This window comes from Mustela lutreola, chromosome 6 (assembly GCF_030435805.1).
Source record: "Mustela lutreola isolate mMusLut2 chromosome 6, mMusLut2.pri, whole genome shotgun sequence".
NCBI lineage: Eukaryota > Metazoa > Chordata > Mammalia > Carnivora > Mustelidae > Mustela > Mustela lutreola.
The window spans coordinates 86596891-86608893 of NC_081295.1; the positions used below are offsets into that span (position 1 = coordinate 86596891).

General features: G+C 52.1%; 1 protein-coding gene across 2 annotated transcripts in view; it reads left to right on the forward strand.

The window, feature by feature from the left end:
• GLP1R (glucagon like peptide 1 receptor) overlaps window positions 1–10248 on the forward strand; it is a 36779-nt gene extending 26531 nt beyond the window's left edge. The window contains exons 11-14 of one of the 2 annotated variants that reach the window (XR_009354689.1): window positions 58–196; window positions 1048–1089; window positions 5010–5236; window positions 5406–10248. Coding sequence is in view for 1 of the 2 variants with exons in the window: in XM_059177847.1 (XP_059033830.1) it covers window positions 58–196; window positions 1048–1089; window positions 5010–5177 (349 nt within the window). In the remaining variant the exon portion in view is untranslated. Of the gene's footprint in view, window positions 1–57; window positions 197–1047; window positions 1090–5009 lie in introns of both variants that reach the window. The other variant, XM_059177847.1, reaches the window with a different exon arrangement.
• Window positions 10249–12003: the final 1755 nt, after the last annotated feature.

Here is a 12003-nt window from a genome sequence, read left to right on the forward strand (position 1 = left end):
GGGAAAAGAGTCCATTGGGAGAGATCCAGAACAATGTCTTCACCCCCCACCCCCTAGACTAGCCAAGTCTACCCTGACGCTCATCCCTCTGCTGGGGACCCACGAGGTCGTCTTTGCCTTTGTGATGGACGAGCATGCCCGGGGGACGCTGCGCTTCATCAAGCTGTTCACAGAGCTGTCCTTCACCTCCTTCCAGGTAAGCTCGTGACCCCCTCACTTGCCAGGTCGCAGAGTGGCAGTGGGGTAGAGACCGGCCCGCACCGTGCTGACAGACACCTTGGGGCCCCGGGGGAAAGCGGGCTATGCCCAGGGTTCTGTGGCTGGAGCAGAGCCAGGGCTAGAATCGGCGCCCAGCACCCTCACATGGGACAAGACGCCTTCCCAGAGGCAGCCGTGGGCACCCTGCCTGGCATCACAGCGGCCAGATCCCAGGCTGTTGCTGGGCGCAGACACCTCACCAGGGGCTTTGCATACATTGTCCTCGCAGCACCCCAGGAGGCGTGTGGGTCGCCCAATTTTACAGAGGGGGAAACTGATGCTCTGATGTGTTAAAACAAGACGTGCCAATCACATAGTTTTCAAAGCCAAGGAGTCATCCTCTCTCCTAATATTAGCTGACCCCACAGGCACAGATATATGAGAGTCTGGTCTCAGTCCCTCAGGAGGCCTGTGGGAGGGCCACACGCATGTAGGCCTGTGCATGTGATCGTCACGTATGTGCGCACACACACACACAGATGACAGCTCTGGAGCACCGAGTATGCTGAGTGAGCAGACGGAGCCATGGTGGGAAGATGGCCCATGATCAGAGGACTTCCTAGGGTCAGACCTCCTCAAGGAGAAAGAGCTTCTGCAGTATCTAAGCAAGGGGCCTTCTTGTATCTCCAGAAAGGAAAGGAGAAGAAACCCACCACATGGGCTCTGGGCCTGCTGGGGCTGCCCATTCTGAGGAGGTGGTTGTTGGGACTAAAGCTCCAAGGAGTTCAGGGTCTCCTGTAGGGCACCTCCTTCCCCCTTCCTCCCTGCTGACGGGACTCTTGTTTCCAGGGGCTGATGGTCGCCATCTTGTACTGCTTTGTCAACAATGAGGTAAGGCCTGAGGGGGAACGGTGGGGACTCTTACAGGATGCTACCACTCTTATAGGCTGTTCTGGAGTTGTCAAGGGGGACTCCCATCCATCTTTTCAGCTGAAACCCCCTACATATCCCACTAGGCACTAGACCTGAGGAAGCATCTTGTCCATGCGTTGTTTTCTGTACACGGGTCTCTCTCTGTCTCTCTCACGCACACACACAGGCATACCCTAATTTGTGTGAACTTGGGGCAAACCCAGCCTGGTGTGAAGGGGGTCCAGAGTGAACAGGTGATGGTTAAAAGATGATTCAACAGTAGATGTACCCAAGTCACATACTGGGGCTTTAATAATCACTATCTTATTTGTCACTGCTTCCCCCACCACCACCAAAAAAAAAAAAAAAAAAAAAAAAACCCTGCTAAAATTATGGTTTTTATATTCCCATTTTTCACACATGAAATCATTGGAGAACAGAGAGAATAGGAAGCATGCCCCAGGTTTGGCCTGGAAGTGGAGGCAGAGCTGGGACTGGAATGCATTCTAACAGAAAGAGGGATGTGCCCACTGTGTGTGTGCAGGGGAGAGCCCCGCCTGCCATGGCAAAGGGGCGCATTCCTACAGGGGCTTTCTGCTTGCTGGAGTGGAAGAAGGGGGCTGCTGCTAACCCCCACACCCTCTCCTTTCCTGTGGCTCCTCCTGGACCATAACCCTCCCCTCCCTGAGACCATCAGCCTCTGGGAGGGGTACCTGTGCCTGTGGTGCCTGGGGAAGGCCCCTTCCACCCAGGTACCCAGTTTTGTGCTGGAGCAGATCAGGAGCAGCCCCACACCATCGGACCAGGTGTCACAAATGCCACAGCACCCCCTCCCCCTTCCTTCCAGGAGGGAAACAAATGCTAATACTAGATGTGGCACCGGTGCCCTCTGGGGAAGTAGCCATAGAGGAAGGACCCCAGCAAGTAAGAGGGTGGGAAATCTTCCATTCCAGACTCTAAGGAGCCATTGGAGGCCTCTCTTAACTCTGTTCAGGCGCAGGTGAGGGTTTATATCTGTGAGTCTGGGGCTCAAATGACCCGAGGACACAGCTCCTCAAAGAACCGGTGCTCCTGGTGTGGCCTGTCACCGAGTCTGGGAGTTCAGAGATCTCAAGAGTCTGCATTCATACATTACTTTTACTTGCGCTGTGGGCATGGGGGACATGGCGGTGGCAGTGTGTAGGGACCTTGGTATTTCAGGGAACCGTGCATGGCTCAGAGCGCAATGCGACGTGGTGGGACAGAGGTGGGACGCGGGCTGTGGCTTCAGGTCCCTGCTCCCATCCAGGCCCCACCACTTAATGAGCTGTGCAGCTTTGGGCAAGTCACATGCCCACAGTGGGACACCTGTCTCCTCTTCTGCAAAGTGGAGTTAATGATGCTCAGAGCACATGGATCTCTAAAAGGGAGGGAGACGCTTCCTAAAGATTTACTGTATATGAGGTGCTCACATGTTTTAGTAAATGCTCACATGTTTTAGTAAATGCAATCTATGCAGCAGGGGCTTTTGTCATTATACAGGTGAGGAAATTAAGCCTTGGCAAAATGAAATGAATAGCCCCAGTTCAACAGCTCGAAAGTGGTGGGGCTGCTGGACGGGGAGGGAGGCAGGGCCAGGCACAGAGTGGCCCACAGAGGCATTCTGGCCGGTCTCCGAGGGCTTACCAGGCTTTGTGCGGGGTGGTGGGGGAAGGAGAGGAGGCCGGTGCAGAGAACGCTCACAGGGGCCTTGTCCTCCAGATAGGCCCTTGCTCCACGGGAGGCACATGAGGTACCAGCAAGCTCTTCCCCACACTTGAGCCCTCCCAAAGAACTTCCTAAAGAACTGAAGAAAATGCTGAGAGACAAGGAACCAGCAGCTCCACAGGGCAGCACTTCCCTCAGGAATGGCTCGCAGCCAGAGGGGTGATGTGCCTGCTGGCCCTAGCACTGCTGCTTTACTTCCCAGGAACAGGGCAGGGTGGCAGGTGTCCCCGGTGCGGTGCGGGCTGGAGTGATGAAGCTCCCTTCCGTGCCTTCTCACCTTCTCGGTCCCTCGCGGTTCCTGTTTCCCCCTCCTCCCTCCTCTTCCCCAAAGCCTTGCCGGCAGCACGTGCCTCCCCCAACACACACGCATGCCAGCCTTCCCCACCACTTCTGCAGAAAGTCTCCTGGACCCTGGCTGAGTTTCCTCCCGGCTCTCTTCCTCAAAGCCCATCACCTCCCCGCTTCATCCACCCCCCAGGGCTGGCCTAGTTTTGTCAGGAGGGAGGGTCGGGCACACATCCCACTGGATCCTTGGCAACTAATGACCCCTCAGTCACCAGATTCCCAGCTGGTCTCTCCCAGGCTTAGGCTGTGGGGTTCAAGAGGCCTGCTCGGACACTTGCCTTGTTCAAGTGCGCTGCCCAGTTCCGAGACGCCTCAGGCCCTGGCTCCTCCAGGCACCAGGACAAACATGTCACCTTCACTTGGCCACAAAAATACACGTGGCTCCTGAGCTGAGATCTCTGTCCACAAAAGCTGTTCTCCAGGCCCTCCTCCTGGAGGGCTGCCATGGCAATGCCAGGTACTGCCATGGCAATGCCAGGTACTTGTGACCTGAAAAGATGGCCTGGACATGGGTCCTGCCTCAGCTGCCAGGAGAGCAGACCTGGGGAGGGGAGGGGAGGGGGTGGTTCTACTGTGGCTCACATGTCCTCTCACCGTGGCTCTGACCCAGAAGTCTGAGTGTCAATCCCAGATCTGCCACTATCCAGTTGTGGCACAAGAGCAGTCACTTTGCCTCTCCCCCCAAGTGTGGATAGAATTGAGTGAGCTTCACCTATTCCTCCCAAATCCCAGAGCCTGAGGCCTGGCCAGACAGGACTTCAGAGGCTGAGAGTCGGGTAAACTTAGCAGGTGAGGAAGTGTACCACCATAAGCGCAGGGACAGGTGTCTGGGACTCGTGGCGTCAACCCCTCTGTTTCACTGTAGTAACTCAGTAGCACAAGGAGCCCTGTGTCAGATGCTTGTTTTGTCACTCGCTCCTTCCCTCAGCTCATTTACAAAGCACATGTGGAGGGCCTGCTGTATGTGGTGCATGGTGCGAGGTCTGCGGATCCCAGATGAGGACGAGGTGGTCCCGGCAGAAAGGGCAGCATGGGTCAGAGCTCCGAGAAGTCCCAGGCCCGTCCCTTTTCCTGCTGGTGTCCACGAAACCACCTCAGTCCCTGAAGCAGCTTCCCACAGATGTGCCTCCATTTGCCCTCCTTCTCCCCAGCCTCTGCAATTAAGGCTGTGAGACCAGATGGGCCTCCATGCTGCTGCACAAGCAGAGGCTCCTGTCTCCCTGGGGTGTCCCCGTACCTCCTGTTGGCACACTCGCCACAGGTCCCCAGCCAGGCAGTGAGCTGGTGTGGAGCAGGGCAGTGGGACGCACAGTCCGCTCCGCCTCCCTCTGGCACCCACGCTTGGGTCCCCCCATGCTGCTGCCCGAGACACCAGGGCGGTCCTGGGCAGGCAGGCTCTGGCCTCGGGGCTCCACGGGGCTCCACGCTGCTCGGAAGTCAGGCTCTCCCTCCTCCTCCTCTTCTCCCTCCGGCTCCGGTCTCCACATTGCTCTCACTCTCGTTCTCTTCCGTTAAACAATAGCGTGATGGATTGCGGAGGGGACTTAGCTGAGTCACAGAGTTTAGAGATGGGAGAGACCAATTAGATCATCAACCTCATCTCTCTCCTGAGGAGAGGCGGAAAATAAGAGACAACGATAAACGGTTTTATTGGCATATTAATTTAGGCGCCCAAAGGCCTTGACTTGTGTCTCTTAATATAATGCAGTGGATATTTTTCCCCCTTCCCTGCTAATGTAATAACAGGGCCATTTCGTGGACAATTGGTTTGCATGATGGCTCTTGTTTCCCTCCTTTTCCCACGGAAGGTCCAGCTGGAGTTTCGGAGGAGCTGGGAGCGCTGGCGGCTCAAGCACTTGCACACCCAGGGGGACAGCAGCATGAGGCCCCTCAAGTGCCCCACCAGCAGCCTGAGCAGCGGGGGCACCGTGGGCAGCAGCGTCTATGCAGCCACTTGCCAGGCCTCCTGCAGCTAAGACCCCCGCCCCTGTCCTCCCTGTGGTCTCGCTGCTGGCTGGCTGGCTGGCCATCCCAGGTGGGAGAGCCCCTGCCGGGGCTTGGGCGGGATCGGGACACAAGCTTGCATCCATCCCCGCTTTCCCTTCCCAAAGCCATCAGATGGGCAAACGGGCAGTGCCTCCTGGGACCTGTGGCCACATTTCCTCTGTGGAGAAACAGCTCTGCTAATTTGATCACCGTGGCAGGAGGAGAGAAAAACCGATTGCTGCTGAACTGAGGAGGATTTCTTCCCGTGAAGCCACCAGGCCCCTGGGGTACCCCAAGACAGAGCAGCAAATCAGCCCCGGACTCGCACTCAAGGTCAATGGCTTATTAGCGGGATTGCGGCATGCGAGAGAAGAGGCTCGTATGACCCAGCCACACAGAGCTGAGGGAACGCAAGCCAACCCTGCTTGCCTCCGGTTGGGTCACCGTCCCCACCACCTCCCCGTGAAGGGATGCTTCTCCCACGTCTGCGTTGCTTGTTCACCCTCCCCGGTCATCTCACCACCCAGCTTCTTGGTGGGGGCTTTGTCTGGGCTTCCAGCGGCAGCTGTTTCTAGAAGTGGCTGTGGGTGGTGTTGGGCGTGAAAGCTGAGAAGGTGCCCGACAGGTTCCTTTGCTGGTGCCCACTTCTCCTATGGGTGCCTGCCCTGCCTGGGTGCCCGCTACCCTGTGCCCAGGGAACAAGGCAGGGCCACTGCTGAGGAGCCCAGCATTTGGGACGAGCTCTGAATTCTGTTCTAGAGATGCTCCAGAACCCTCTAGGGTTCAACAAGGAAACCTCAGGACCACCTGCACCGAGGGGTCCACTGTACCTGTAACTCTCGGGAACCCAGAGGGCTGAGAGCTTTACTTCCACCTCTCAGGGGAAAGGCTTTTGTGACCAGATTATGTATCCCGTTAGCATGGGTTTTGACTTTAAGAGACTTCTGGGGTAAACTACCAGTTGCCACTGCTACCATGGAGTCAGTCTTCCCCTATCCTTGGTTTCTTCCCCTTGAAAGTCCCCCACTTGGGAGCTTGCATATATATACTTGATTCATTTTTCTTTATTGCTGTGAACAGTCTGCATGTGCAAATGTGCGATTCTGATTTCCCCCACCTGATGGAAAAAAGGACAAAACCATTGTGATCGTGGTGGTGTTGGGGGAACTGGGGCATAATGCATTTGACTCAGCCACAGTTTGAGCTCATCAGTGTTTTCCCGGCCTCCGGTTTCATCCCATAAACAATGAGCAGCTGAGAGGCTGCACAGGGGAAACCTCTCGGTCCTGCTCCTGCCATGAGGAGAGGGCAGACAGGGCAGAAACCCAGACAGAAGGGAGACAGGCAGCCCAGGGAGGATGGCAATGGAGTCTTTGGATGCAAAGGAAGTATCCAGAGTAGGAGAGAGCTTTTAAGGGAGTCCAGACCACCTGGGAAGGTACAGGGAGTAGCTTCAAGTGAATTCCTCTATGGGTCCATCTCTCCCTCTTCCTCCTTAAGTGGTAGACGACCCTCCCCCCAAAACCTTGCACCAGACACATTTTTCTGTGCCTCTCAGAGAGACATGTGATGTACAGGGGAAATAATAATGGGACATAAAACACATCAAGCAGAAAATTTCTTATACTTCAGCTTCAGTGGAGTGTTGTATCTATGTTAATGGGGAAGTTGAACCCCAGGCTAGAGAAGAATTGTGCAGAGTTGCTCCTAGAGAAAATGTAGAGAGGTGGGGGATGCAGTAGGGGGGACCCCTGCTTCCCCGGAATAAGGGAGGATTTTCCAACAGGCCCCACTCCTTGGCTTTCTTTTCAGATAGGGGTAAGGGAGGAGGTGAGCACCCGTGAGTTGATGTGGGATACAATTCTGGTGCCAGTGTTTCAGTTTGAGATAAACTGGAAGATTTTGAGAATCAGGAATACACTGCATAGCAAAAAAAGAAAGAACCAGATTGATATAGCCTGAGAGAAATAAATTGTTGGGGGGGGGCAGGAATTGTGGGGAGAAAGTGTTTAGTTAGACACCAGGGATGCTCAGATAGTTTGGTTTAAACTGTAGGTAGAGTTCTTTTCCCAGCTGGCACTGATTCCTGATCTCCGAAAGCTCATCATACCCCCATGCTCGAAGCCTTATAACACTGAACCATCTCCTTCATAGATACATATCAGATACTGAATAAGTATTTTCTTTGCTCCAAGACCCACACTATTAATATTCATTTGACTGGCAGTGTACTCCCGCCAAACTATTCTCAAGCTCTCCTGAACTAAATATAACTCGAAGAGATCTGGAAACACTCCCAAACACTCCCAGATTCCACTAGCTGTTTACATGCGTGACACTGAAGTGGGAAGCTTGCTGCACACAACTTCTCTGCCTCTGTCCTGAGGGTACGACTGCTGACCAGCAGGTGTGGACGGTGTGTATGTGTGTGTGTCTGTCCACTGCACAGCCAGCAGGGGCTGAGGACTATTGTGAACTGATTCTGAGTTCAGCACTCTGGCCAGCTCCACTCGTTAGGGGCTTAAATCGTGTTGACCCCATCTTTACCCATGTCGATCTTTAGAACAGCTAAATCACAGAACTGAAACAAACCACTTACACTGCAAAGCTGCCTTTGAGACAACTCTCCAGATTGCCTGCATGATTTTCAGTTGCCTCAAGGCAATCCCCACCGAACCCCATACCAGCTGTGTTTTTAAAGACTCAGAGCAGGGAAAGAACGGCCCTCAATGAAGTAAGTGAGGAGGGAGGCTTGCAGAGGTGACTTGAGGGAGGGGGGCTGGGCTTGGCCTCCAAGTCCAGGGAGGCCTCTGGGAAGGATAGGTAAGAAACAGAAATAGCGATTCAAGATCCTCTTAGTAAAAGCCAGCAATGGGTATCTGGAATTTCTGTTAAAAAGGACTTGCAGCCGCAAAAGGTAGGCAGGTCAGCTAGTGAACGCACCCACCTCTTCAGGGACTTCTGCTGAGAGGAGGGGAAGGCTGCACTTCACCATCGCTACTATGGTCCATCATCCTTGTCTTAAAATGAAGAAATTGAAATGAAGCAGAGCACACACACACAGAGCAAGGGAGCCATTTTAAGTATTGACTTCAGCACTCTGGTACTGGGTTGGCTGGGTTTTCTGATGCGTCTGGGTTTAGTTAACAAGTTGCTCCGCCAGCCACACAGAGTGAATTAAAAGAACTGGAAAAAGGTCCAGAAGACTAGCAAACTGGGCAGCGTTAGCCTAGCAGAGACGGCACAGCCCATACAACGGCAAGTAGAGTCAGCTCATATCTACACCCTGAAAGGCTTGGTTGCCTCATCAGCATGGGTCGTGTTTTAGCAGCTCCTGTCTCCATCCAAGGAGAGAATACTGTGTGTGTGTGTGTGTGTGTGTGTGTGCGCGCGCGCGCGCATGTGTCCTGTGCACAGCAGCATAAAGTTAGGAGATGATGAGTCTGGAATCATCTTACCCACTGTGAAGGTCATGGGACCACACAGTCCAGGGTGAAGATGGGCGGGAGCCTGAGCCGTAGATGCTTCCTCTCCATGCACAGACAGGATTCGCATTATTGCTAATGCCTGCGACGTGCTCAGGGAAGATAAAATATATTCCAGAGGTTTATTTTCCCTCCACTGAATTGATTCTAATCTACGGTGCTGACCCTGCTTTTGGCTCCTACAGGGAGCCAAACTCTATAAAAATTCTCAAATAAAATATGTCGGTTTCCTCTGCTAAAACAGTTATGTGAATGACATGCTAAGTATTTCAGTTGAAACCAAATTAGTATCAACTCAAAACTTTTTTTCCTTTCTGTTGCTGGAGCAAGGTTTTTCTGGGAAAGAAAATGTGAGAAACTTCTTTAAACAACATCGCCCTGCCGGGACAGTATTCTCTGCTGGCTCAAAACAGCTCTTTGGCCATGCCTGGAGGGCCAGAACAGGAAGTGTTGTTAAGCAGTGTCATTCAAACACTTAATGCCACAGTGTGTCTACAGTATCTATAATTACTTCTGCTCTGTTGGTGGCTACCGATTGGCAGGAAGCAGATAAGCATAATTGTTTCCCCATTAACGACCCAGATCTCTTGGACTTTGCCTGCATTTGAATCTCTCAGAGGGGGAGAGTTTTTTGTTTCTCCCCTTTGGCCATTTTAGCCGGTTTCTGCGGACCTGATCCAGGGGGTGCATTTTCTCTCTAATGCACCCCAGCTCCTCCCCACCCCCCACTACCTCCCTCACGCCCACCTCCCCCATCCTCACCGTGAGCTTCCCCAGGCTCCTCCCCCCCCCCACCTGACCACGTAAGGAACGCTGTTCTCTCAGCTGTGACCAATTTGGGGGTACAGCTGAGAGTGAGGCACTGCCAGGGCTGAAATGGTGCATGGTACTCCATGCTCTGGGGCAGTGAGGAGCATGGCAGCCAGCGGCTTGGAGCCTAACTTACACTGGGGTTTTGCAACCTTTCTGATGGAGCCTGTCAACCCGCACAATCTAGCATGACTAATTGCCACTGTGTCAGAGCAATCTGGGAGAAGGAAAACATAAACAAATGAGAGTGTTGGGATGTGCTGGGCAAAAACTCCAAGGAAGTTTGGAACATGTAACAAGTTAGGGTTTTGGCTTCTTTGTAGGGGAGCTGGAGGGACAAGGAGGGCAGGTCAGGAAGAAGCAAGATTTCCCCCAGACAGGGCTGGACCTTGCCAAACCATTCACACTTTACTTCCAACTCTGCAGTTCTAAGCTCCTCCCACAAAACCATAATCATGTCCTCAAGGCAGATCAGCCTCAACATCCCACTGGTTTTGGAGGGGGTTCCATGCAGAGTTTCAAACTCCAAGAGAGAGGCTCTCAGGAGCTGGATTTCTTTCTTCAGTGCTCTTGGGGGAAGTCTGCTCTTCATGAATGTTTAAACAAGATAACTTTCATGCGATTTCTTAATATATAAATTCATGTACAATACGACCTGCGTCTATAGGTAGCAAACATGTATAACTCCTTGCACAGACGTGAAATGGATGCAGACTCGTCCCTAATTTGTCTTGTAAACATCAAATAAAGGTCTGTCATTACTGTGTCCCTCTTGCTCTTCCTTTGGGAGAGGAGGTTTTTTGCAATGTCAACCCAGGTGACAGATGATGCAGTGGGAAAACACAAAAGATGCCGTTTCCAGCCCAAGGGGGGGAAAAAGCCCTTGCTCATTACTGATTTTCATCTTCAGAGCACTTACCAAGTACTAATTTATCCATCGCAGCCTTTATACAGGGACTGCACTGCCATTTAATTAGAGAAGTTGGGTGGTCGAGTGGCTTAAACAATGACTGGCGGCCAAATGGACGTATATTTTAATTCCACTCATTCATTTGATCTCCCCTGTCTAAATGAACTCAGTCCATTAAATCCATTTTTTCAAAAATGTCATAAAAGCACAAGCCTTGTGTGCAGAGCAGCCACAGAATCTGAATGGAGCTGCTGTTTAGAGATTCATCTTCAGAAAAAGGAACTTTCCTCCAATTTAAATAGTCTCTCGCTCTCCAGGTTTGTAACTCACTCTTCCAGCAGAGCAGAGGAATTGCAGATTCTCCCACTTCCTCCACCATGGCAGCTACCCTTGCTTGCAGATCCACGTGCTTATCTGAAGGTTTCCCTAAATGACCTCTTCTCTAGACAAGCGTTGGGGTTTGTCTCTTTCAAACCCAATAATTCTTCCTCCTGAGAGCAAACAACAAATACAGCCAACTCCTGGTATTTGCATCTTGGATGGTCTGACCAATCTTGCTTTTGACTTCATTCACTCGCCTGTGATATTCTCACCTCTCCCTGTCCTTACTCCACCACTCAGCAGCAGGAATAAGATGGAGCTCAGCGCTTTCTCTCCGTACCCCGATACCCAGGGAAAGACCTGCCCAAACCAAGAATGACCAGCACGTTTGTAGGATGTGGAAACCGGACAGATGCAACCTCAGGAAAAGAGGGTGCACTCTGGCCCAACAGGTTGTAACCTCAGGCTGAACAAGGGATAAGGGCAGCTTCCTGCTCTGCTGAAATTCTTGGCTTCCAGACTCATTTGTGTTCACATGTAACATAGAGCCACGTTCCAGAGGCTGATGCCCCACAGATGGGGGATAATTGACCCCCCTCACCCCAACCCCCACCAAATCTCTCACCATCCTTTCAAAAGCCTGTGCTTTAAACATGAGCAGTTCAGTGCCTTTCAATACCTCTCTCTCTCTCTCTCTCTCACACACACACACACTAAGGAGAATACTGAAAATGGTCTCCCTTACCAGAAACAGTGGGAAGAAAGCCCCAGCAGTGCAAACTGGAATAGAAAACAATGTAGGCAGAACGTTGGAGAAGATGGAAAATCAGACCCAATATTGGGACAAGGAAGAAGTAGAAACTGAGTGTCTCCAAAGGTGAGGAGGGGTAGATGGGAAAGATGATGAGGCCAGAACCTAAGAAAAGTAAATAAGGAAAAACAATAGACTGTGTAAATGTGGGAAGGAGAGGTAGTAAGACACAAGGAAACTGCAGCGGTGGGGAAAAAAAGGGAGTTCCCAGTGACAAGCCCATAGGGAGCCAAGTTAGGAGACTCATCTGTAGCCAGTGTTATTAACTCCTACTTCCATAAATCTGAGCTCTTCCACTGAAGAGGTCTCTAATCCTAAACTGTGATAGAATCTTTTCTTTGGTCCTAAGGCTCCTTTTAACGAACGTAATGATTTTAGAAAGTGAAAACGATCACAGCCTAGAGTAAATCCAACCATTTTTTTCTTCCCACTAGTATAGTGCACTAGTGTTAGAATGAATTACTGTGACTCCTCCTCAT